Raw genomic sequence first — 26,785 nt, 5'->3', positions numbered from 1 at the left:
TCATTCACTTAGCTAAGTGTCACTTAGCTCAAGACAGTGAAAATACTCTCTCACAATACATTTTCAGGTCTGATCTTTGAGTTATATACTTCTCAGAATGGCACGTAGCTCTTATTTCCACTCAGAAACATGGGGTCAGTCTGGCATGAAAAGGACTTCAGATTGCTTCCCTGAGCTGCCTGTGACAATCATCCAACCTGCCTGGACCACTGACATGGACAAAAATGGAGACCTAGGTTCCCTTTCTAGTCTCTTTGGGATAGTAATCTCTTTTTACCAAATGCATGGTGAACTTTTCTCATGTGACCCATTCTCTCTCGACTCATGTTGTTTTAATAGCTTCCAGTATTTCATTTTATAGCTTATCTAAATTTGTTTATTTTTCCTCCAAATGCTGAATATTTACTTGGTCCCTAATTTTTTTTTTCTATTACAGTGTTGCCATAAATATCTTCATGTACGTCCCTGATTTTTTCTTAGAAAAAATCTTATTAAAATAACTAGATCAAATAATGTGGATGCTCTTAAGGCAAATGAGGCAGGTTTTTAATACAATGCCTTTATCTGATAAAAACTCGTCACCTTTCCCCAGAAATAGGTATGGATACACACAGAGGCAAAGTTTTGCATAACGTGTCTGGAAGTTCTGCAGCTATAGGCTCAAGTTCAGAAATGAAATCTGAAAATTCCCAAGATTATATTATCTAGGAAATTCAGGCTTTCTCTGATCACACCATTCCACAGTTTCAGACACTAGATTTAGCATCAGCCTTATGACAACACATGAGTAACGATTGCACAGTGGTGTTACAACGGCAGAGTTGCGAGATGACAGGAATTTTTCAACTCCATTGTAATTGTATGGGACTGCTGTCATACATGGGATCTGTTATTATGTGGCACATGACTGGTTTTTGGGATTCAGTGTTTTGAGTCACATGAGAGATGGTCAAGTTATCCTGCTCTGCATGCATGCCTGTGTGCGTCCCCCATGTGTATATTAGGGGGCAGTGATTTTAATTAAATAAATATCATTTAATTGAATATTTAATGCCAGAGCCTGTTAGAAAAGATACGGTGTTACTACAGAATATCAAGTGAATTTTTTTCTAAATGGGCTTTTACCTAAGCAGAGTTATATTGTGCTAAAATACATCCATGCATCTATCTGTCTATTACGAGAGCATTTAGAAGTCACTGCTACTTAAAAATGTTGAGCATTCTCAGTTTGAGCCAAATTGGTTTAAAAAAAAAAAAAAAGCCTCAAGGAAATCAGTTGCTTTGAGTCTATTAAAGAATTTACTGAGGCTCCAGTACTATCTACTCTGTGTACTTACTGTAATACTTTATTATTCCAAAATCAACTCAGAACTGATTCCAAGAAAATCCTAGGGAAAAATTAAAGTGAGGAGGAAATAATCCCTTTGTGCCGTGTTTGAGGCAAATTAGAAAGCAGGAGTCTCTGAACTCAAATCTGGTTCCGTCATTAAATCACTAAAGGACCTGGGGAAATTGCATAAATTCTTTTTGTTCTGTCTATTAAATAAAGACAACAATATCAGCCTATTTTTCTAGACCAGGGAAAGAATTATTTAGGTCAGATCAACCTTCGTTGTATACAGATGTATTGAACACAGTAGTACTACAGTGAAAATGCCTAGTTTTGGGGAGAACAGTGATTAGATTCATAGATTAGGTGAAGCATGTACTGATTTTTTTAGACAGGTGATTTAGCCACCTTTGTGTGTTTTATTTTTTTGCTTTTTGAACTCTTCTCACTCTCATGGCTAGCACTGTAGACAAATTTAAAAGCTTTTAAAGTCATGCTCATCAACAAAATGGAGTTATAAGTAACTCTTAATTTTCCTGTCCTAGGCACCATGTGGAATAATGTAGAGCTTTATGGTGCCTTGTGGCTAGAATTTCAGTCACCCTAAATGCATGTCAGAGCACCAGGACTGGTGGCTTACCGGCCTTCCGACAGCTGTGCTGGAGTGTGGAGTGACATAAACTCTTGAAGTCACAGATCTGCTTTCAAATCCTCAGCTAAACACTTAATTTCTCCAAAACACATAAAACTGGGGCTGTTGTGAAATTGAGATATGATAATAGTGTTTTATAATCTAAAAACAATATGTTAGCAAGAGGCAAATGTTAATAACAATTGTATGTAATACAGTATGGGAAAATGGGCCAGGCACCATGGGAGCCACGTGCAGTGGCTCACACCTGTAATCACAGCACTTTGGGAGGCTGAGACAGGCAGATCACTTGAGCGCAAGAGTTTGAAACCAGCCTGGGCAACATGGTGAAACCCCCATCTCTACAAAAAATATAAAAATTAGTCAGCGTGGTGACATGCACCTGTAGTCCCAGCTACTTGGGAGGCTGAGGTGAGAGGATTCCTTGAGCCCAGGAGGTCAAGGCTGCAGTGAGCCATGATTGAGCCACTGCACTCCTACCTGGGTGACAGGACAAGACCCTGTCTCAGAAAATATATCATAATAATAGTGGGTCATGTTTATTAAGTTCTTACTGTGTACCAAGCTCTACACAAAATGATTTAATGCACTGTCTCATTTAATCCTCCAACAGTACTCTAAGCTGAGGAAACAAGTTTAGAGGGGTTAACTTACCCACTGTCACTCCCTAGTGAGTAAAGGAGCCCAGTTTCACACCCAGACCACTCAGACTAAGATCCGAAGCTCTTAATCAGGACTTGATGTGATTATTATGATCACTATTATTATTGTTAAAAATAAGAGGAACAAAAACCCAACCAATAATCCCCTTTTATCCTCCTTTGATTTACAACTTAGGTCACTTAATTTTTCTGAAATTTGTATTTATTTACTTACCATTTTTTAACCAAAATAAAGTACTGTCTCTTTTTTTTTTTTTTTTTTTTTTTTTTTTTTTTGCTTTTTAGAGTCTTGCTGTGTCTCCCAGGCTGGAGTGCAGTGGCATGATCTCACAGCACCTCCAGTGCTCAAGCGATCCTCCCACCTCAGCCTCCTGAGTAGCTGGGACCTCATGCCACAGGCACATGCCACCACTCTCGGCTAATTTTTGGTTGTTTTTTGTTTGTTTGTTTGTTTGTTCATTTTTGGTAAACATGGGGTTTCACCATGTTTCCCAGGCTGGTCTCAAACTCCTGGGCCTCCAGTAGTCCTCCCATCTCAGCCTCCCAAAGTGCTGGGATTACAGGTGTGAGCCACCATGCGTGGCCAATGCATTGTAAAGATTCGAAATTTAAACAAGAAACTTCAAAGTCAACAGGAAAGTTTTTCTCCTCTCCCTTTCTTCTGACTGCAAAATCTCACTTCCCACATAAAGATTCTTATGTAGCCTTCCAGAAATTTTCCGTGCATTTAGAGAGATTGTGTGTGTGTATACTCTTTTTTTTGTTTGTTTAACACAAATGAGATTACACTATAAATACTCCCTTACAGCTTCTTTTCTTTTTTCCACTAACACAACATATAGTACATTATTCTACATTGGAATATATAAACCTGTCTTTTATTTTTATTTTTTTTATTATACTTTAAGTTCTAGGGTACATGTGCACAACGTGCACGTTTAATACATAGGTATACATGTGCCATATTGGTTTACTGCACCCATCAGCTCATCATTTACATTAGATATTTCTCCTAATGTTATCCCTCCCCCAGCCTCCCACCCCCTGACAGGTCTTGGGGTGTGATGTTCCCCGCGCTGTGTCCAAGTGTCTCACTGTTCAGTTCCCACCTATGAGTGAGAACATGCAGTGTTTGGTTTTCTTTCCTTGTGATAGTTTGCAGAGAACTGTCTTTTATTTTTAATGCCCAAATACTCCACAGTGTGGACATGCTGTAATCTCTCTAATTATCCACAGAATGATGGACGTTTACATTGATTTCAGCCTTTTGCCATTATAAGCAGTGCTGTAGTGAACAAGCTGATATGTGTGTCTTTGTGATGGACAAAGGCCTTGAGGTAGGATGGCTGAATCACTGGGTAAGAACATTTAAAATGTGGTCTGGACGACTTACTGTCCCAGCCACCTGTCTTCACCCTGATTCTTCAGCCCTGAGAAGATCACATATTTTCACCTTTATCAACACAGCATGTGAAAGATAGTATCTCCTCTGTTGGGGTCATGTTAAGAATATTTGGTGCCATTAGCATGTGCATTTCTTTTCTATATTATTCATTCACCGTTCTCTTGTTTCTTATATTTGTTACAAATACAGTTCCTTGTTTGTCATTTATTTTGGGGCCCCATTTATTATTCTTTTATAGATTTTTTTTTTTTTGAGATGGACTCTCACGCTGTTGCCCAGGCTGAAGTGCATTGGCCTAATCTCAGCTCACTACAACCTCCACCTCCCCGGTTCAAGCAATTTTCCTACCTCAGCCTCCTGATTAGCTGGGATTACAGGCGCACACCATCACACCTGGCTAATTTTTGTATTTTTTGTAGAGATGGGGTTTCACTATATTAGTCAGGCTGGTCTCGAACTCCTGACCTCAAGTGATCCACCTGCCTCAGCCTCCCAAAGTGCTGGGATTACAGGTGTGAGCCACTGTGCCTGGCAGACAATTATAATTTTTATGTAGTTACATTTCACTTCATTGCCTTTGAATTTTGTGTCATGCTGAATTCCCACTGCAAGATTATAAAAATTCTCTTGTATTTTCTTCTGGTGCTTTTGTAGATTTTTTAAATGTTTAATTTTTGAAGTATTTTGAATTTATTTTGTTATAAGAAAGGAGATGGGAGTTCAGCTTAACATTTTCCAAAATGATAACTTTCTCCTATTCTAGTATCATTTATGGAATAAGGAGACATTTTTGTCTTAGTCCAACATACCAGAACGCAAGGCCAGAACTCCCTCAATTCCCTGCATTTTGCTTCCAAAGGAAACATCCATCCTTTTGCTGAAGTGACTGGTCTGCTTTGCTCCGAGTTACCACGTTTTCCTCTGTGATGCCAGTAAGCCTGCTCCTTCAGCTGTCTGCTCTCCTAAACCTCCCCTTCTTCCTCTCCACGTTCCATCTCCCCAGTCCAGAAAGAAGCCTTTGGCTTCCTGGCTTCCAAGTCATACTTCTGCCCAGCTCTTTCCCCTACTCCTCTATCTGCAGGGTCATTTGCACTCATAAGCTTCACTCCCTCCCCTTAACACCTCAACCCCCTGGCATCCAAGCAGTAACCTCCCGTGCTGTGCTGAACCATCTCCTGCGCAGACACCCAGGGTTCTGATCGCCAAAAACATGTGCATGCCTTTGTCCAGTTTGACCTGTCCATGGCGTCTGACCATTCCGGCTGGCCACTCCAGGAGGTTCTCCCAGCCCTCCTCACTCCTGCCTCCCCTTCTGCTGGCCCTGGCCCAGTCTCCTCTGCTGGCCCTCCCTCTCTGTCCCTCTAAAACTCAGGCACTCCCCAAGCTTTCATTATTGGTCCCTCTCTTTCCCTGTGATCACATCCACCACCATAACACACCTGTCTCCTGCAAGGATGACTCTGAAGTCTGTCTCCTGTCCTGACATCTCACTTCAGTGTGGCGGTTCAGAGCACAGGTATTGAAACCAGACAAGCCTGGGTTCAGATCTCCACCACTAACCAGCTGACCCTGAGGAAGCCACTTAGTGTTTCTCAGCCTCCTTGTGGGCCTGTCTCTCCTCCTAGACTGTGGGGTTGCTCGGGCAGAGACTAGATATTAGATTAGATTCTAGCATATTGAATGCCCACTTGGTGTCAGGTGTTACACTGTGCACTTTATGCAGCTCATCTCGGATGAAGTAGGGATGTGTTTCTATTCGCTTTATATCTCAGCTCAGAGGTATTTGAATCCAAAACCCATTGCTTCCCAGTATTTGTTAGTATGTCTGCAGAAGCTTATGCTCTAGCAGAAGACAAGCCGTGTTCTCCTGGGAAAATGTCCTTTCTAGCTGTCTTAACTGCCTGTGCTCTTTCCACTGGCTTAGCCAGCTTTCTTTCTGCCTTTCCTTAGCTTGAGCACAGGGCAGATGCTTGGTCATTGTTTAGTCTCTGAGGGACACAGTATCCTCATTCATTCGTTCACTCATTCATTCATTGGACACATATGTATCCTTGTCTTTGTGCCAGACTTTCACTCAGGTATTGGGATTCATGGTAACAAGGGGCAGACTCGAGCCTCGAGGAGCTAGGTAGGAGAGTATTGTGATGCAGCAAAGTAAGTACAGGGGCCAGGGAAGACGCAGGGCAAGGAGGAAGGGACTTCAATGCACAAGTAACAAGAAGCAGGGCTTGTGAGGTGAGCCTCAGAGAAAGCAAGAGGCAGCAAGCTCGTGTGACCTTGACCCTGTGCTTGGGCTTGTGCGGGGGAAGGGCCCTTCTAAGTGTAATCAGAGGTGTGATGAGGCTGTGTTCCTCCGCTCTTCCCTGTTTTCTGTACTGATATCCGCAAGGACCATCTGCTCATTTACCACCCTCTCGGAGCGCCTGGAGATCAGGGACTGCCTTTTTCAGCCCCAGAACCCAGAACAGTGCCTGATCCACAGTAGGAGCTCAGCAAGAGTTTGCCGGGTGAATGAGTGGGGGTTACAGTGCAGGGCATGTGAGCAAAAGGGTCTACTTGTTCTTAAAACAAAAGCATGAACTCATGAGCTACTTACATCCTGTTCATTTATTTTCTTTGAGGAACAAGATCCATCTTCTAAGTACCCGATGACTTAAATTAATTTATTAAAATGTTAATGAGGTTGCCCTTTATAAAATGTAAGCCAGACTTTTTGTTTTCCTGTGTTCTTAACAGCATCTCCACAAGGCAAAACAATCCTTATGGCTATGTGGTTATTAATATAGGTCCCTTTTGGACGCTAGGATGTTTAATATCTACTGCCTTCTGATGGGGAAAAAGAAAATTTTAACTTCTTTTCTCTTAAAGGGACAGCTCTTTTGAAGAAGGAAGAGAGATTATCCAGTTATAATTTTGAACCCCTTTCTTGTGAAACTCCATGCCACTCGCCATTTATATCCTGCTTTAGATTGTTGGGGTTTATTTATTTGAATAACTACAAAGTGGACATCTCGGGATCATTGTCTTTAAGAATAGGTATAAAAAACATTTGTCTTCAATGCAGGCAAGTCTGAAGATAAGAAAATGGACTAGATTACCACTTAGTTTCTTGTATAAAAGCTTTGATACACAAGAAAAAAAAGTGTGACTTTTGGTTCTTACTCTTTTTTAAAAAATGGACATGTAAAAATTGTATATATTTATGGTGTGCAACATGATGTTTGGATAGATGTGTACATTGTGAAATTTTTTAATCCAGTTACCACATCCATTACTTCACATACTTACCATTTGTTTATAGTGAGAACATTTGAAGTCTACTTTCTTAGCAGTTTTCAAGTATGCATTACATTATTATTAACAATAGCTCCCATGTTAGACAATAGATCTCCAGTGGTTCTTATTATTCTTAACAGCTCAAGTGAAGCATTAAATAAGATCCAGGCTTGCCTTCTTATTTAGTTGTCAGACTATTTTTCTCCCATTTTGTTTATTTCTAGTCGCATAATTGCACAGCTGAAAGATGAGAAATTACCACTTCTGTGCCATACACTTGATTTTGTCGATCTAAAGGGGGACAGAAGGGGTGTGGGAATAGGGAGAACTGAGGTTTGATGTGAAACTCAAAATTGGAGATTGTAGAGGCACAGCAGAATTGCTCAATAGTAAGCTTATTCTCCAGAAATTTTTTTACCAACTTTATTACATTGGTGCAAGTTGATTCCTTTTGAATAGGAGACCTTTGCTTTACTGTATATTATTATGGCTATAATAATAGCAGTTACCATTGAATGCATTACTTATATGCTACACGCTATAAGCTGTTCTCACTGACTAAGGTAAAAAAAAATGCATGCCACTGAAAGCCGCAGAATTCTACATTTAAGTATTTAAGATTATTTCTCCAACAGCAGACGGAGGATGCTGTGCAGGGATAGAGCACAGGGAACCTTTCATTTATGCATCATAGGAAAGGGTGGAATTACAACACAGCACTTTTATTTTCTCTTTCTTTCCTCCAACCATGTCCCCATAAGCTCTGGATTAGCCAGCTAGAGGCCTGATCCCTGAACGTCTTTCTACATAAAGACACATTGGCTGTAGGTTAGTTTTGGTAGCACGGGGAGCCTAAACCCTGGAGAGGGGAAAGTGGGGTGAAGGGAAGAAGAAGCTTTAGTAATGAAATAATGTAAATGTGCCAAGTACTTTCACTTAAAATCTAAGATTTATGCCTTCATTATAGTCTCTACAACTGTATGTGGCAAATGCTAAAAAAAATAAAGCATGCATGCAGATTAAATTTTTTACAATAAAAATTTCTCTATAACATAAAATATTCCCCGCTCTTAGGCAATGGCTTCCTTCAAAACTGATGCATTTCAGCTAAAAAATATAGAAGGTCCATGAATGTCAAGCAAAATTAGATTTAACTAGTAATTCAGGTGTTAACAAAGGCTACACTAATTACTGTCCTCTCTCCTGGCTGGTTAAGGGATGAGTCTAAACAGTGGTTCTCAAACAGGTTACCTTTTTAAAATACACTTATTCAAGCTCGTAGTTCTGAGCCCGTGGGCTCTCCTAAAGTCATTGTTCTAAACCACTCTTAGGATGAAAAGAGAGATGTGTATGATACATATCCAAAGTATTGATGGGTTTTCAATATCTGCAGGGCTTATGAGTATGTATAAGTTTATTCTCAGTTTAATGATTAATTTATGAATTTTACACATCTAATAAATGAAACTTTAAAATGGATTTTTGTTAAACATTTAAGCATTGATTAAAAGCTAAATTATATTTCTATAACCAATTTAAAAAGCAGTTGCTAATCTAATATAGCTGTTTCTTTTAAAGTTTTCAGACACCTTAAAGGGTAACTAAAACAACACAAAAATAGTCATTACAAAACCAGTTACTACATTTACAATTCTACCTGTTTCAAAATATTCACATCATTGGTTTAATTCAAATCTTCATTCTTCCTACATAACATCATAGGGGTTCAGAAATGTCGCATTAATTAATACCTGTCTCAGCTTAATAACATGAGAAAAAAAAATAGCTGCAGTTACTGGACCTGGAGGAGATATCACCTGACTCCCAGGCAGGGCACTGGTCACCAGTCTGAACTGCCTCATGGGCGAAGTTCATTTGTTCATTTGTTATAAAGTTTACTTATTACAAAGTACGTTTGGGGATCGGGGGGAGGTATTTTTTGGCTTGGTTCAACAGGAATGCTATTAACAGCAATAAGGAACAAAGGGGATCCATGGAAGGAAGGAGAGTTCTCTTGGAGACAGACTGAGTCTAAGATGCTAGCATTGTGTCTTCTGGGTACATTCAGCAGGCAGGTGAAAATGCAGACCTAGAGCTCAGAGGCCATCTGGGCAGGAGACCCAAGTTTGGAAGTCATCTGGTAAGAGGTGAAGCTGGACTATGTTACCTAGAGGGAGTGACCAGAAAGAGAAGAGGCTGAGAAGAGCAGTAGGAAGAAGAGAGTTGCGAAGTGGGGTGTTTGGCCACATCTCTTATTTACAGAGAGCTCAGCGGGGAGGCCAGTTGAGCATGGCCCGTAGAAAAGAATGGAATCTGCTCACAGTGGGCGTGGATCCAGGGCGTGGGCAGGAGGCAGGGGCACCAGACCCAGAGGAACAGTGTGGTGGGGAAGAGGAGGAGAGCAGGGGGCATGGATCCAGGGCGTGGTCAGGAGACAGGGGCACCAGACCCAGAGGAACAGTGTGGTGGGGAAGAGGAGGAGAGCAGGGGGCATGGATCCAGGGCGTGGTCAGGAGACAGGGGCACCAGACCTAGAGGAACAGCGTGCTGGGGAAGAGGAGGACATGGATGGGCGTGGTCAGGGGGGCAAGACCCAGGACAGTGTGGTGGGGAAGAGGAGGAGAGGACACAGAGACCATTTGAAAATCTAGGGAATGGGCAGATGGGCCCATGTGGGGTCTTGTTTTGTTTTCTTTGGATTTTAGGTTGTGGTTTTTATAAGGATGTAAAGATCGTATTGTGTGTGTTGACTAGGAAGAAAAAGCCAACACAAAAGAAATCACTGGCGACACAATACAGGGTAGAAAACCATTCATGGAGCCTGGTCCCAGGGCAACAAGGGGAAAGCCAGGTTTCCCGCATGAGTCCTCAATATGTCGTGGAAGGAAAGAGGGAGGGAACAAATGAGAGCTATGCGGGACACTTCTAAGGCAAAGAAGTTAAAGAAGCTCACATTTTTTTTTCCCACCTTATCATTCCTCTTTCAACCTGGTTTGTGCTTTTTTTAAAAAAAAAAAAAAAAAAAAAAAAAAACCCTTTTAATTGTGTAATCAAATATTTCAATTATTTCTTTCATGTTTTTGTTTATTTGGCATGAAAATTCATCTTAAATGGGTGTGATCCTTTCAAAAAATTAAATGAAGAGAGCAAAACTCTGCATAAAGTCTGTGTTGTAGGATTGAGATGTGTTGCTTGAGAAAAGAGAAAAGGGTTCAGTAGTAGTGTAGGGGATGTGGGGACGGTGAGGACACTCCATTAACAATGGGTTCAAGGATATGTACGCAGTGATAGCAAAGGTGAGTGACACACTTCACTAGCAAGACCAGTCAGTCCTGTTTTACAGAATGCATTATCCCCCAAGCTGGCAGTGTTGAGGAGCACGTGAGGCCTAGTATGTTCTTGGAAAGAAATCTTTATTTCCCGATAATCACTTCTCATCCCTGTATAAATGCATGTGACCTGTTTGTAAGAGTATGAAACAGTTCTGGCGCTGATGGGAGAGAGAGATTGGTGCCGTCTTCCCCAAGCTGGGATTGGCAAGGAGAATGCAGCAATAGAAGTCAGGTGAAGCAAGGGTATCCACGAGAGCATCACTGCAGTGATGGGTCACCAGGTCCAAGCCGGCAGAGCAGCTGAGAGGCTGGAGGGGACTCTGGGCTAGAATAGGAGGAACCAACAAACCAGAAGTCATATTGAGGAAGAGCAAGCTCAGGGGTGACAGATTGAGAAAAGTGGGAAGATGGGAAACTGAGTCAAAGTCTAGGGCTCAAATATGTTCTAAATGGTGGTGAGATCCAAGCTGCAACCTACCTAAGTTTAGGTAACATTAGGGAGGCAACAAGGATCTACATTTGAGGATGCTAGGGCCTGTGTAGAGCCAGAGTGTTTGGAAGATCTTTAGCCTAGATGCTGAGCCTAAAAATGCAGGCTGAATATTGACAGGAAAACTGAGCTAGGTATTGGCGTTGTCACGGTAAGGAAATCATGAGACAACAGTCACACACTTGGGAAGAAGGTCAATACTGCCATGGTGTACACCTGTGCCACCGTACATGATATCCCCGGGGAACGGCTACTGTCTGTGGAGCAGCAGGAGGTGTAAACTGCAGAAGAATCCGCAGGTTTTGTAGAGACCTCTAGGATTAGCAGCCCTTCAGATTTCATTAGTAACCAGCTCCTGTGAGATGCTGGCATTGTCAGATCAGCCCCGTAAACGAATCTGCTTATTTAGCTGAGTCATCATTTGTGGTTCTGTGTTGAGATTTAGCCTTGTTTGTTTCTGCCTGAGAAACTGGTATGTGACCAGAAGTAAAGGAAATTGATTATTCTGAGTGACTGGCCTAGTGAAGATTCTATCTGCCATACTTACATCTCCTATGATGAGGCACAGTAAGAAATTATTGATAAGCAGAGCCATAGTCTAAAGTGTGTTGTAAGCATGATGGGGCAAAATATTATAAAACCCAGCTTAGTAATGTTGTTTCTCCAAAAATGAAACACAGCATTACCGTAGGATGCAACAATGACACTTCTGGCTATATACTCAAAGGAAGTGAAAGCAGGGTCTTTTTTTTTTTTTGAGACGGAGTCTTGCTGTCACCCAGGCTGGAGTGCAGTGGCCGGATCTCAGCTCACTGCAAGCTCCGCCTCCCGGGTTTACGCCATTCTCCTGCCTCAGCCTCCCGAGTAGCTGGGACTACAGGCGCCCGCCACCTCGCCCGGCTATTTTTTTGTATTTTTTAGTAGAGACGGGGTTTCACCGTGTTAGCCGGGATCGTCTCTCGATCTCCTGACCTCGTGATCCGCCCGTCTCGGCCTCCCAAAGTGCTGGGATTACAGGCTTGAGCCACCGCGCCCGGCCAGCAGGGTCTTGATTAGGTCTTTGTACACCCTATATGGGTAGCTGCATTTTCACAATAGGAAACAGGTGCAGCCCAAGTGTCCATGGATGGATGAAGGGATAAACAAAATGTGGTCTATACATACAATGGAATATTATGTAGCCTTAAAAAGGAAGGAAATTCTGATACATGCTATAACATGGATGAGTCTGGAGGACATGATGCTAGGTGAAATAAGCCAGGCACAAAAGAACAAATACTGTGCTATTCCAATTATATGAGCTACTAAAGTCAAATTCATAGAGATAGAAAGTAGAATGGTGGTTGCCAGGGGCTGGGTGATGAGGGGCTGGGGAAGGCGGAGGGGTGAGGATGGAGAGTTGGCATTTGATGGGTAACGTGTTTCAGTTTTGGAAGATGAGCAAATTTTGGAGCTGAATGGTGGTGATAGTAGAAAAACAATGTAAATGTATTTCATGTCACTGAAATTACACATAATTACAGTTTAAATGGTAAATTTTGCTATGAATAATTAAACACCTTTTTAAAAAGAAAAACATGAATAGGTCCTTCTGGAAAAGGGCTTTACATGCTAAATCTTGTGTTACATATATTTTGCCACAGTAAGGAAAAAATAAAAATAAAAACTTAGCCCTGACTTTGAGTTATTGAGGGATGTTTCCTCTTTTCTTTCTCTCTTTCTTTCTTCCTTTCTTCCTTCCTTCCTTTCTTTCTTCCTTTCTTCCTTCCTTCTTTCCTTCCTTTCTTCCTTTCTTCCTTTCTTTCTTTCTTTCCTTGCCATTGTACATTTACTTCTTAGTGAGAAGAAAAGCAGCAAGCGCATGACCCATAGATCATTTTCTAATCTGACAAGGGCATGGAAAAATACATGCTTTATTCAGCTTTTGAAACAACGGATTTGAACTGCCAGTAAACTTCTTTCCTTAAAAGAAACTCACGGTGTTTCAACCCTTTGTAGCAGTGAGATACAATCAGAGGAAACTCCTCTCTTTCTCTCTTTTTTTTTTTTTTTTTTTTTGAGATGGAGTCTCGCTCTGTCGCCCAGGCTGGAGTGCAGTGGCGTGATCTCGGCTCACTGCAACCTCTGCCTCCCGGGTTCAAGAGATTCTCCTGCCTCAGCCTCTAGAGTAGCTGGGATTACAGGCGCGGGCCCAGCTAATTTTTGTGTTTTTGGTAGAGACAGGGTTTCACCATGTTGGTCAGGCTAGTCTCAAACTCCTGACCTCAGGTAATCCACGCGCCTTGGCCTCCCAAAATGCCTAGATTACAGCATTTTAGGCACCCAGCCTATTTCTGTATTTTTCATTCCCCCCTCCACCCACTAATGCAGAAAATAAAAGAGTTTACTTTTAGAAGCTTAATTAAAAAAAAAAAAAAGTTGTGAATCCCTGAACAATTTTTTTTAAGAACCATGTGAGAATTCCTACATCCAGGTGTTACCTTTCAAATTATTTGCCTTAGAGAGTCTGTCTGTTTATTCCAATAAACTTCCATTTCAGAATGGCCTTCAGTTTTAGTTGATGATAAACATAAGAAAATTGAGTAGTCTAGTGGCTTCTTTCTTCATACTTGACTCTGAATGACTTTTGACTGTTACCAAAAGGTAAATCTACCCTCAAAGGATGAAACTGCCAACACAGACAATATACAAAAGAAAGTATGTGTGATTCATTCAATAAATATTGAGTGTCTACTGTGTTGCCAGGTGTTCTGCTAGACACCAGGGGTATAAGATGAAAAGACAATTTTAGTCACTGCTCTTAAGCTGCTGACACTCTTAGAGGAAGACAGACATTCTCACAAGTAATTAAATACTTCCTTTAAAAAAAAAAAAAAGTAGTGGCATGTGTGGGTATAATGAGAGCCCAGGGTGAGGAGTGGCTTTCAGAAATGTTTTAAACAAAGGTGTCATCCCCAGAATGCATTATCCCCCAAGCTGGCAGTGTTGAGGAGCACGTGAGGCCTAGTATGTTCTTGGAAAGAAATCTTCATTTCCCGATAATCACTTCTCATCCCTGTATAAATGCATCTGACCTGTTTGTAAGAGTATGAAACAGACATTACTATGTGTGATAACTTGTCCTCTAGGCCCTCAGACTATTCAGAGAAGATAACAAGTCACAACATCTTGTGACTCTAGTTAGATTTTATTTTTTTATTAGTCACTGAAATAACCTGGTGCCTCAAGGATATATTTGACAGATGTAGCTAAAGGGATTAAAGAAAGTACGTAAACAAAAGATTCCTCAAGCCAGAGCGCAGGACAGAAACAGCATGTCCTAACAAGACAACATGGGAGACTGGGTCTAGAGGCCAATTCAACAAGGTTCATTCGGGATCCTTCACCCGCGTGATCATTGTGTTGGCACCAAGAGCTTGTGTCTTACTGAATAGTGCCCTTACAGAGGCAGGCAGTGCCTAGGAAGGGGTCATCCTGGAGAGCTGGGTAGGCTTTCCAGTCAGATGACTGAGTTCCAAGCGGTCAAAATGTTTGGATGCAGTACTCCTCCAAGGACATGCTTATCCCTAACTGTCACTGCCTTTCTAGGAAAACTTACTTGTTCAGTCCTTAAGAGGACTGTGTCATTTGAGGACAGCCTTAAGAAGATATTAAGTAGCAGAGAAACTTCTAAGCTCATCTGTGATTTCAGCAGCGGTCACACCTGTTAAGAGCAGAGTTCTTTTAAACACACAGGGAAGAGACAGGAGGCCTTGGTAATCCTCTGGCAGTTGTTGATGGTGCAACTGTATTCGCACTTTTCTATATTTTCCCTTCATATTGCCATTCTCGAGTTTTGTCAAGTTTTGTGTATGATATTTACACAGTAGGGGCTCTATTGAGATAGTTTCAAAGAACCAACAATCCTAATCAAAATGTGTGCTACTGAAATAAGTTATTTGGAGTATTAAAACAAGTATCTTCCTGTGGACAACTAGTCATTTGTAATTATGTGATGGGAAGCTCGGGGAAATGTGCAGGAGATTTCAGAAGTAATACTTCTGCCTCCATACCATTGTAGATAAAATTATATACTCATACTTTTAGAAATCCGAGATACACATTTACCAAAACTTGTAACCACTGTGAAAGAAACAGGTAATTAGCTGTCATTGCCCTTATGTTCAAGATGAAGACCGAAACTTCATTTTCAAAGGCAAATCTGTCATAACATAAGCACACTTCCTTCAGTCCTTCAGGCCTCAGTAACAGCCAAGACTTATCTCTAAACCACACTACTCATCAGGGTGCAATCTATGAAAACTGCCCAGGAAACCTCCTTCCCGTTGGTTCCTGAGGAGGGGAGGAGCAGACTGCACGCAGGTGAGTATTCAATTTGATCATCTCGGGTAAAGCTTAGAACCCAGCAAAGGCTAACAGTAACACTGGCAGCACAAAAGAAGCCATTTCAGATAATTTCTTAGTATTCCATAGGCCTTAGTATACCAGCAATCTGTTTCTACCACCTTCAAACTTAATAGTGTAAGCCGGGCACGGTGGCTCACGCCTGTAATCCCAGCACTTTTGGGAGGCTGAGGCGGGTGGATCATGAGGTCAGGAGTTCGAGACCAGCCTGGCCAATATGGTGAAACCCCATCTCTACTAAAAATATAAAAAGTAGCCGGGCATGGTGGCGCGCCTGTAGTCCCAGCTGCTTGGGAGGCTGAGGCAAAAGAATGGCTTGAACCCGGAAGGCAGGTTGCAGTGAGCTGAGATTGCGCCACTGCACTCCAGCCTGGGCAATAGAGTGAGACTCTGTCTCAAAAAAAAAAAAAAAAAATAGTGTAATACAACCACAAATATAATAAAACCATATATTTTTGTTATAACTCACAGATTATCTGGACTGGGAATGTGACAGTGCACATGCTATCAGCCTTAGCTGAGAAAACTGTAACACTGGGTGTACTCAAATGGCTGGGGTTCGGAATCACCTGGAGACAGGTCTGGTGCCTAGGCCAGGATCAGCAGCAGCTGTAGAACAGAACGTCTATATGTGGCCGGGGCTTCCTCACATCATGGTAGCCTCAGAGCAGTGTGACTTCCTACTTGATGGGTAGAACTGCAGAGAAGAGTGTCCTGGAGGACAAAACAGAGCTGTGTGGCCTTTTGTGAAATAGCCTTGGAAGTACGTAGTTTCATTTCTGCCATATTTTTGTGGTCAAAGGAGTCACAAGCTCAGATGTAAGGGATGGGGACATAGACCCCCGACTCTCAATGGCAGGGGTGTCACAAAACGTGTGACCCTGTTTTAAAACCACCACAGGCCCCCTCTCCTTAGCATTCCACTGGCCCTTTATCCCGGAAACCTCGGGAAATTGTTGTTCCTAATTATCTTCTTTAGTTCTCCTCTCCCATCCCTTCCTCAATTCAGTTCAAGGATGAGGGCCTAGAACTCCACCTGTGTCCTGTTCCCTCTTGAATCTACAGGTCGGGCAGGAAAGTGAAGGGTGAGGCTGGCATGTGTACAAGTGCCAGTGGAGGGCGCTGTGGCTGACTGGAAAGCCCCTGTACGTTCTAAAGGACAGCTGTTCCAAACGGAGGTGGGAATGAAGTCCTTGTGTTTCCAGATTTCCCATTTTAATGTGAAATTAAATATTGAAATGTTGCTTCGCAGTGTTTTAAAAGCATACCATGAGATCTGGGTTTATGCTGTTGTCTGTGTCCTGGCTCTGAGCCCCTCTTTGAAAGACCCAGAACTCTAAAACAAGGCAGTATTTAAGATTGCACATTATGTTTATCCCCAGAAATTTCCACATTGGGGTCGGGAATGCCCTTCCTTCTTTAAATACTTCTTTCTTTAAATCATATTTGCAAAGAATTCTTGTAACTGAGAATCTAGGCTCTCAATAAATAGACCTCATCCTTCCTTCATCCACACATGAATGGCAGCATTTTGTGCATTAATTATGTGTGTGATGTCTCTAAGCTGAATTGGCTGAGGAGCAGAACTTTCATGATTAGCTGTATAAAAAAAAGAGAGCTTCAATTTTGACGCTAAGGCTTGCTTATCTTTTCTATTCTCAGCCTCTCTCAATGTTTGTTAGAATTTAAACTTGTCCTAAGCATGACAACATCTGTTCAAAAGAAAAGGGGGATAGTATATGTTTATATATACACACCTTAATTTAGTATTGGGGACCCTCCAGTTACCAATTATAAGTGTAAAGACTAAATCAAAGTTATAGAAAAATAGACAAAATGAACAGTGACCAAGAGAAGATTTAAGAAATCTGAAGCTAAAGATTTATTTTTCTGCCTGCCCTCCTTGAAGTAATTATTAACTAAGTTTATAAATAGCCTCCTTCCTCTGAGAAGAAATGTCCAAGTGACACCAAACAGGCTGCGGCGTGCTGAATGCTCTCCCGTTTCATTTTGAAACTCGAGCTTTTGTGAAGACTGTCGTTGTGCATGCCTCTGTCTCCCCTCATTACCACTTCTGGGTGGAGCCGGAAGCAGGACAGATGCAGATAGTCCTCATTTCAACCACAGGAATTGATTTTAAAGGTGACACTGTCCTCAGTAACGTGGCTGATACCCTGTAGGGGTAAAATTAGCTGTGTTTTCTGTGCAGGTGAAATGTTAGTGATTTTTTTGATATTCTGTACAGCACTCACTGCAAAATGCATTGTAAGATCTAAACACCTGCAGCTGATTGTGGAAGACTCTTTATTTTTTCTTTACCCTAACTTAAAAAAAAAAAAAAAAGAGAGAGAATGTTTCCAGAGAATCTGCTAAGGAAAACATCAGGTCTGACAACAAGGGAGAACTGAGAGAGCGAAGAGGAGGCAGCTTTCTGCACTCTGCACACTGGGTTGCAGTTCTCACAGAATCCTGGGGCTCAGGACAAGATGGGAGCTTGCTCCTTGGACCTGCATTTACCCCAGGCCTCGAAACAAAGCCCCCCAGTCTATAGCTCCAGCATCACTTCACAGACCTTTTCATGCCACAGCAACCCATGCTGCCAGGAATCTGCCACTTGTCTCCAGGACAGCTTCCTATTGAAAGCAACTCTATGTTAACCTGCCTTAAAGCAGATTACAGCTCTATTTTGAAACCCACTGCAGTAATTCGGGACAGATCTTTTTATCAAACGGCTTTCTCTTTTGCATACATGTTTAAACATGAGCCACACACTCAGAACAATGGACTGTTTTATAAAAGGTGATTGTGATTAGCACATAGTACTCACTGAAAGAATTTGTAAGTGAAAAAAACTGAAAATATGAAATACGGATCACTGGGGTACTCATTAACTGTTCAAAAGCATAATTTAGTTGAATTTCAAATGTGTTAATGTAGGATATCATTCATTGAAAAAAGGATTGTAATTTTACACTTCATGTTTAACTTTGTAAACTGTGGCATCTTTAATGCGGGTGTTTGTTCTTAGAACTCTTAATTGTATGACTGATTCAGACTTCATGATTCATTAGCCCTGCACATCTCGAGAACATACATGAATGTGCTCATACAGAGGTTAGAACCTTGGGCTAGCTCAAGGGTAGCCTAAGAGAATATTGCAGACAGAAGGTTCTAGTTGCTTGAGCAGTGCCCAGAGCATAGCTCCATATATAGTGAGCATAACAGCGCTGATGTGTCTGATTGGTGTGTTGGTATTAACAAACCTGTAATGGCACAGAGTACAGGAAATTTCATTACATCTCTGGCAAATTCATATTGAAAGAAAGAAGGACAGATGGTTGAAAACAGCCATAAAATATTCTATTACGTGTCTGCAGAAATCATTAGCCAGCAGTTAAAGAGATGTTATTAATGGATCAGATCCACTTGGGGAGTCATGTTTCTATAATGCACATTAAAGCGATGGTACTTCTGGTGTTTTTAATGCAGTCAGGGCCAAAGACAAACGTGACTTTCTGAGTAATTAGAAAATGGATTTACTGGCAGTGAAGAAGCTGCTCTCCAACTTGACTCCGGATCATTTGGGCAGGTGGTTTTGATCATCTGTTGTCAAAGAGTAGAACATAACTGGCTGCTAGCCCTGTAGGTCACTGAAATGCCATATTGCTTTATTAGTATTTTGGGGGAGATAGGAATAAAATTAGTATTTCTGAAAATCATCAAGGGATAATCTTAATCTCTCAAGTGCCTGAACGTGTCTCTTTAGAATTAATGCAAACATCAGGCTTTTGACTTTGTGAGCATGAGAATGATTTTCGGTGCGTGTTTCTGTCTGCGTGATAAACAGTACAGTGTCTGTGAGATGCTGGGGAGCCCTTTGGACCAGGTGCGGTAATTTGTCTGGTCCTCCCTTCGCAGAGAGGAACTTTCAGCCCCGCGGGTCCAGGATGTGAGAATACAAGGTGCTCAGTCCCTGGGAGGAGAGGCTTTCCTTAGGGCATCTCACATTTCAAAGCAAGGTAGGGTCGGGGCAGCTTAGTGACGCCAGCATCAAAGCAAAAGGAAGGGAGGTGCTCGTGGAACTGTGGTCATCGTTCCTGGACAGTCCAGAGCTTCCTCTCCCTTGAAAGTGTTTGGAAATGCACCAACAAATCCTCCCCCGTTAGCTCCTTTTAGTGGGCCTTCTGAGAATTGTTGCCACTCGGGTGATGCTCTTCCGCGCTGTGCAGCCCGTGTTTCAGCGTGCTTTCCCAGCATGTTGGAACACACGACGTGCAGCACATGTCTTCACTTGCTTCCTTTTGGATCAGCTGCCACCCTAGGGTTTCCAGGTAGACCTGTCATCAGGTGGTTAGTGTGTCTCCAGAGGACCCTTCAGGAATGGTGAAGGGTTCCTGTATGCAGCCTGGGAGGCTTGTGGTGTGTGGACTCTGCATTTTGTAACCCAGGAGAGCTTTCCCTAAAGGACATGACCCAGAGCTCCACATATAGACTACAGTCCTGTCCATGACCCCGTATTGCCGTGTGGGTGTCACTGTTATGGACTCTCTTCCAATGGAGTGGTGATTTACAGTGTTCTGTCCTAGAAATTGATAAACTCTGAGTAGGTTTTCCCCCATTCATAATTCTTCCCATATCCCTTCAACCAAAAAATCATGATAAAAAACAATCTAAAGATGCTGTATAAATCTGCCATGTTTGATAAAGCAAGGGAAATCTCATCACCTACAATGACAGTGGTGTAAAAGCCCTGCATTTTGCATAATTTTGCTTAATGAGAGTTTTCACCACAGAAAGAGGTGCTTTGTCATCACTTTGGACTCTTAAAATGTTTATGCGGTTGGTTAACAAGCATCAGCAAAATGGTAACAACTGCTTATCGATTCTTATATTGAGTTTGGGAAAAGTTTAAACCCCCTGATCTATCTCTGCTTATAAAAACATCGCCTGGCTCTCTTTTAGCCTTCACTGTTTCTCCCCCCACCACTTCCCCCAACACACACACCAGGAATCATTTATTTTTGTTTGACGTTGGTGTGTCTTTCTCAGGCAAGAGGTATAAACTGGAGGTCGGAATAGGTCTTCCAAATATTAGGTGCTGAATGGCTTTAGTGATTCACAGTTGTAAACATGGGAGCTGGAGGGATGGAGGACTCTCCTGAAACAGTGCTTTAGTGTTGTGCCTGGCAGGAAAGGAGAGTTAGGGTGGGAGCTAGAGAGGACTGTAACGTTGATGGATGACTAGGGGTTTGGTTGGCATTAGGAGCGGTGGCTTAAGGGAAGTATTGCTTTTTTATTACACAGATAATCCATGGTTATTGTAATAATGTTTGAGGGTAGAAAGAAAAATTATTCATAATCTTTTTATCATGAAATATTATTTTCATGTATATCCTTTCAAAATGTTATTCTGCAGATAGATAAATATTCATGTATAGTTTTCCTTAAATGGAATCCTACTAATCATTTATAACTTACTTTTATGATTTCCTAATTTCACATTAACATCTTTCATCAGTAAAAAATATGCCTGCATCATCGGTTTAAAATGGACACATAGGGTGCCACTCAGCACAGAAACTATCAGATGTTGGGCCAACCCCTAATGGTGGACCGTTAGGTCACTTCAGCTTTTGCTTCTTTAAGTGATGCTGTGATGAACACCTTTGTGACTCCTATATCTTGGTTCACTAGGATAGATTATTAGAAGTGGAACTGACAGGCCAAAATGTATACCCTGTATAAAGAGATTTTATACATGCCCAATTGGGAAGAAAAGGGGGTGTGTTTGTTTTTAACATTCTGCTACTGTATTATTCTTGTGGTATGAGACTGAATGAAACCCTGTTACTCGTATAGCCCTATTTAAAAGAAATAAAGTTGGGAGGCTGAGGCATAAGAATCTTTTGAACCAAGAAGGCAGAGGTTGCAGTGAGCTGAGATCACACCACTGCACTCCAGCCTGGGCGACAGAGGGAGACTCCGTCTCAAAAATATAAAATAAATAAATGAATGAATGAAATGAAGTGAGAAAGCTCTTTTGATACCCAAGTATATTTTGGGTTACAGGCCCTTTGTGAATCTGACTAAGCTTTGGATACTCCCCTTGAAAAATACATATATGTATATATGCACATACACACACAGTTTCACTAAGGCATGGACCTAACCCGTGGATTTCAGTTAAGTCTTTGATTTATAGCTACTTCCTAGTGATTGCTTTTTGTTTTTAATTATTATCTTCATGCCAGTTAAGAATGAAGTTAATTCATTGTTTCTGTGTTCATCTAGTAAATATAACTCCTTTTTTATAGTCTACTTTATATTGGACTATCAAAAAATTGAGAATGAAATGATTTTCCAGACATGTAGAATGCCCCTACTGCTCTAGGCTTAAATTTGGCAATGATTCACCAAAGATTTATCTGAACCATTTTAGTGAGACTATTGCAAATATACAGGATGTGGTGGTCTCATACTTCACCTTATTACATCTGTTCATGTATTTTCCCTGATTGTGGTTATTTATCCAGTTAAATACTGTCCCCTTTGGCGTGACCAAAGCCAAAGTCATTGTTTTTCTCTCAAAACGTGCTCCATCCGACCAGCCACAGTGGCTCATGCCTGTAATCCCAACACTTCAGGAGGCCAAGGCAAGCAGATCGCTTGAGCTCAGGAGTTTGAGACCAGCCTAGGCAACATGGTGAAACCCTGTCTCTACTAAAAATACAAAAAATTAGCCGGGTGTGGTGGCACGTGTCTCAGGTGGGAGATCTGAACCTGGGAGGCAGAGGTTGCAGTGAGCCAGGATTGCACCACTGCACTCCAGCCTGGGCAACAGAGCCAGATGCCCTCTCAAAAAAAAAAAAAAAAACAATGCTCCATCCACCTCCTTCTATCCAAATACTTGTTCGTTGCACCCCACTTTTCCCAGTCACTTATGGTTGAAACTTTAGATTCACCTCGAGCCCTCATTCTCCCAAGAAACAGAAGAGGAGATGTGTGTGTGTATGTAAATATAGATGCAGACACAGATGTAGATAGATTTATGGATTATAAGGAATTGGCTCATGCCATTATGGAAGCTGTGAAGTCCTAAGATCTGCAGGATGAGGTGGCAAGCTGGAGACCCATGAAAACTGATACAATTCCCAGCCTGAGTCCAAAGACCAGAGCACCGGGACAGTTGACAGTATAATTCTAGGTCAAAGGCCAGCAGACTCAAGACCAAGAAAGAGGCTATATTTCACTTCAAGTGTGAAGGCAGAAAAAATGCCAGTGTTCCAGTTTGAAGGCCATCAGGCACGAAGAATTCTCTTACTCTGGGGAAATCAGCGTTTTTGTTCTATTCAGGCCTTCAACTGATTGGATTAGGCCCGCCCACATTAGGGAAGGCAATCCGCCTTACTTAGTCTGCTGATTCAAATGTGAATGTCATGCAAAAACACCCTCACAGACACACCCAGAGTAACGTTTGACCAAATACATTGGCACCTTGTGGCCCAGTCAAGTTGACACATGAAATTGACCATCACACTCCACATCTCCACTTATTAATGGGCTCCCAAATCGTGTTAATTCCTCCTGCCTGGTGTCTCTTTATCTCTGGCTTATTCTCTCCATCTCCAGCTCTACCTGCTTAGTTCCGACTCTTCTCTTAACCCAGGTCTAACCCAGGTCTTTGCAGTCACCTCCTAAATGGTATTTTTGCCTTTGTCAAGTGATTGTCAAGGTTTTTACCACCAGTACCCTTTTTCCTATTTTTCCCTATGAATCCCAGCCTCTGAGAGAGTTTTGTCTACCAAGCCAGCTGTTTTGCCATTTTTATTAATGGAAAACATTTATAGTTGTCAATAAGTAGCACTTATTATTTACTATATACAAGGCACTATCCTAGCCTTTGTATAAATCACATTATTTAAATGTGATTTATGTATTTATATATTTTAATATTTCTATATTTCTATAAATTACCTTAAGTATACAAATTACCTCTCTATAAGGCAGACACTTCCATTCCCACTTTATCATGAGGAAACGTAAGCCTAGGAGGCTACATAAACAGCCCAATATTGCACAGCTAGTAAATAGTAGAGGCAGGATTCAAATCCAGAACTTTGAACCCAGAGCCCTGGTCTCCACCTCACAACTACACTGCTTCCAGTTCGGTGCTGGGAGCGATCTGTGCGTTTCCGCAGCACGTTGGTAGAATCTCAACCAAGACCAAAAGGTTGATGGTTGGATTCACTTGTGCCATGTTATTGTAGGTCAGTATGCCAATTCCGTTAGGTTTGCTGGAAAAACAAAATGAAAATGCTTGCTTTCAAACAAAGATTTGATGTTGACATTTACCTTGCCCCCTTTCTCAGATCCAAAACCCTTTGGCATCCAAAAGGGCCAGGTAGAAATCACATAACCTCTTCTCCCTTCAACCAGCACTGTACACTGTAGCCAGGTTAGCCTTTTCTCCTACAATTCTGCTTGCACAACCGTTACCAAATCCCTGAAACCTCAGCTCCTTCAGCCCGCCCAGTTGTTGTCTGCGTGACCCTGGGCTGTAGCCGTATTTGTACCTTGTCCATAATATCCCTCCACGGCACCTTTGCTGGCCATTTCTTGTGAAACGCTTGTCTCTCTGAAAGCTTTCTCAAGTTATCCTACCCTTGGAGCTTTCCCTCCTACACTGGTCATGGGTTCCTCCTCCAATCCCAGTAGAGGGCTCACAGCAGACACAGAACACAAGGTGATCTGTGGATCTTACAAAACAGTGAGAAAAATCATCGGTAAATAGGCAAGCAAATAAGTCCGCTTGTCATTGTACGCTGTGAATCGTAACCCAAGACAATAACCACTTTCAAGGTTGAAAAAAAGGTTTGAATTAAAGGGGAAAATGTGCATGGTGTATATGTATGAAAATAGGTGTGTATTTCACATCCCGTCTACTCTCATTCTCATTATTCATGCTTATCAATTCGGCTACTCACTGAATTTATTTGTAACCTTAGAACCCATGCTCACTGCATTTTTGCCTTGTATAGTTATCTGCTCAGTTCCACTTATTTAACTATAGTCTTGGCTGTCATTAAAAGTCTCATTGTAATTCCTCGTCTTAAAAAGGATTCCTGCTTGAAAATACTCCGGTGTGGCCAGATACATTTTGTCCATGCATTTTGTGTGTGCCAGTTCCTTCTTTTTGTTCTTATTCTGGCCAGTTTTATCTCCACCATTGAATTACAAAATGATCAGATCTGACTGCTGTCATATAAGTGATAAGATTTGATATTCAGACAAGAGCAAACCAGTGCCAGACACGGTGGCCCACACCTATAATCACAGCTACTCCAGAGGCTGAGGCAGGAGAGTTGCTTGAGCCCAGGAGTTGCTGGCTGGCCTGGGCAACAGAGTGAGAACTTGTCTCAAAAAAAAAAGTTAAAAACGAAAAAAAAGAACAAGCCAAATGCACATTCGTCTTTTTCCCCCTGATTTTTTATGTTGCAAATTTTCAAGAATAAAAATAATGAAAACCCATATACCTTCCCCGATTCACCAGCTGTTACTGTTTGCCACATTTGCCAGGTCTCGCTCGTTCACACATGCCCTGGCCCTCCTCCCTCTCCTTTATCACCGTCACTCTCACAGTATATTCTTTCCTGAGCCATTTGAAAATAAATTGCACATGTAATGAGACTTCACCCCTAAATTCTTCAACATACGTCTCCTAAGAAGAATCGTGTTCTCCTGCATCACCACAGTACTAATGTCACACCCAAGACATTTATCAATGTTGCAATACTACTATCCATTACCATAAAATACAATCCAATGCAAATTTCTCCAAACTCCCCACCAAGCCCTTCCCTGCCCCTGCCCCTGCCCCATCCAGGATCAGTAAAAGGTCAGTCCATTGGCTCTCCTTGGCTCTCGTGTTTGTTTTATCTCCTGTAATCTGGGCACCCCCACCTTCTCCTTTTTTTGTCTTTCGTGATGTTTTGGTTTTGAAGAATCCAAGCCAGTTGTCCCGCAGTCTGGACGTGTCTCATTGTCCTCATGCTTGGGTTCAGGTTAAACGTTTCTGGCAAGAATACTGCATGCATGATGTGTGCTTCCCATTCTGTCACATCAGGAGGCACATGTTGTGAGTTCCATTATTGGTAATGCCAAGTTTCAGCATTTGCTTGAGATCTTTCTCCTTGTCATTAGCAAGTAATATTTGAAACTTAGTTAATACCCTGTTCTGCAGCAACGTTTCGCCCACATTTTGCATCCATTGATGATGACCCTTGCCTGATTTAATTATTACATGGGTGGTTGCAGGAGATTAATTTGTATGTAGCTGGCATTATTTTATAAAGAAGAGCTTCTTTCCTCCTTCCTCTCTTTTCTCCCACTGTTTTTTTTTTTTTTTAAGTATCATGATAGACTCATGGATTTTCTTTTATTCAGCATATTACAATCCATGACCATCCTTATTTTTGATGTTCACATTGTCCCACATCTGCCAGTGGGAGCCCTTGCAACCGAGTTCCTGTGTCCCTTTGACATGGCCCCATTAGTCTTTGAGCGCATCCTTGCTTTATTACAGTTTTTTTCCTCTGTCTTTTCCCACCAATATGATAAGATGCAATTGTTATTTTCTAGCCATAGTTGTATCAGAAGAGCTGAGTATTTCAAATCAGCAAACAAAAAAAGGTACACCCCATTCATAGCTTAAAAAAAAATGCAATGTATTTCTCTAGAAATGGATCTCTGGATCAGAGCCCAGCTACTAATAACCCAAATAAACAGGGACTTCCTATACATGAAGAGTAAGCCATTAAGAAATATCGAGCTCAGCATTGTTTGCGTGTGAAATGCCTCCTTCGTGACAGCAGAAGAAGGAAGGCGAATTCTACTTGTGATTCAGAATGTAAGAACATTCATCAGACAGGGGTTTTATCATTTATATTGCGTGCCTGGCACTGCATTAAGTGGTATTATAGATATAAAAGGAGGTGCTGTTAAAAAGGCAAAAATAAGATGGAACTACTTGAAAAATAGAAATTGTTATTAAAAGTAAATACATTATGGTGTACTTACTAGTGTTACAGGAATTAATAGGGGAAGAGGTAAGGCAATGAAGAGTGTGGAGGAATTAGTCTGTTTCTGTGTATTTGGGTAGACATAGAACAAGATATTTTCAGGTATAAGACTGTTAATGGTGATTATCTTTGGGGAGGGTGACCAGAGGGATAAGA

The 26,785-nt window shown here is 41.6% G+C and overlaps 1 protein-coding gene across 3 annotated transcripts in view; it reads left to right on the top strand.

Annotated features, from left to right (window-relative positions):
- LYRM4 (LYR motif containing 4) overlaps positions 1 to 26,785 on the top strand; it is a 154,375-nt gene that overhangs the window by 71,478 nt on the left and 56,112 nt on the right. The window contains exon 3 of one of the 3 annotated variants that reach the window (XM_050789683.1): positions 6,918 to 9,851. The exons of the other annotated variants lie outside the window; for them this stretch is intronic. Within the exon in view, the coding sequence (XP_050645640.1) occupies positions 6,918 to 6,932 (15 nt within the window). The 3' untranslated portion in view covers positions 6,933 to 9,851. Of the gene's footprint in view, positions 1 to 6,917; positions 9,852 to 26,785 lie in introns of those variants that run through there. 3 annotated transcript variants of the gene reach the window in all.

This window comes from Macaca thibetana, chromosome 4 (genome assembly GCF_024542745.1).
Source record: "Macaca thibetana thibetana isolate TM-01 chromosome 4, ASM2454274v1, whole genome shotgun sequence".
Taxonomy (NCBI): Eukaryota; Metazoa; Chordata; class Mammalia; order Primates; family Cercopithecidae; genus Macaca; species Macaca thibetana.
The sequence above is the reverse complement of the archived record's forward strand: the minus strand, read 5'-3'. Positions and strand labels throughout refer to the sequence as shown.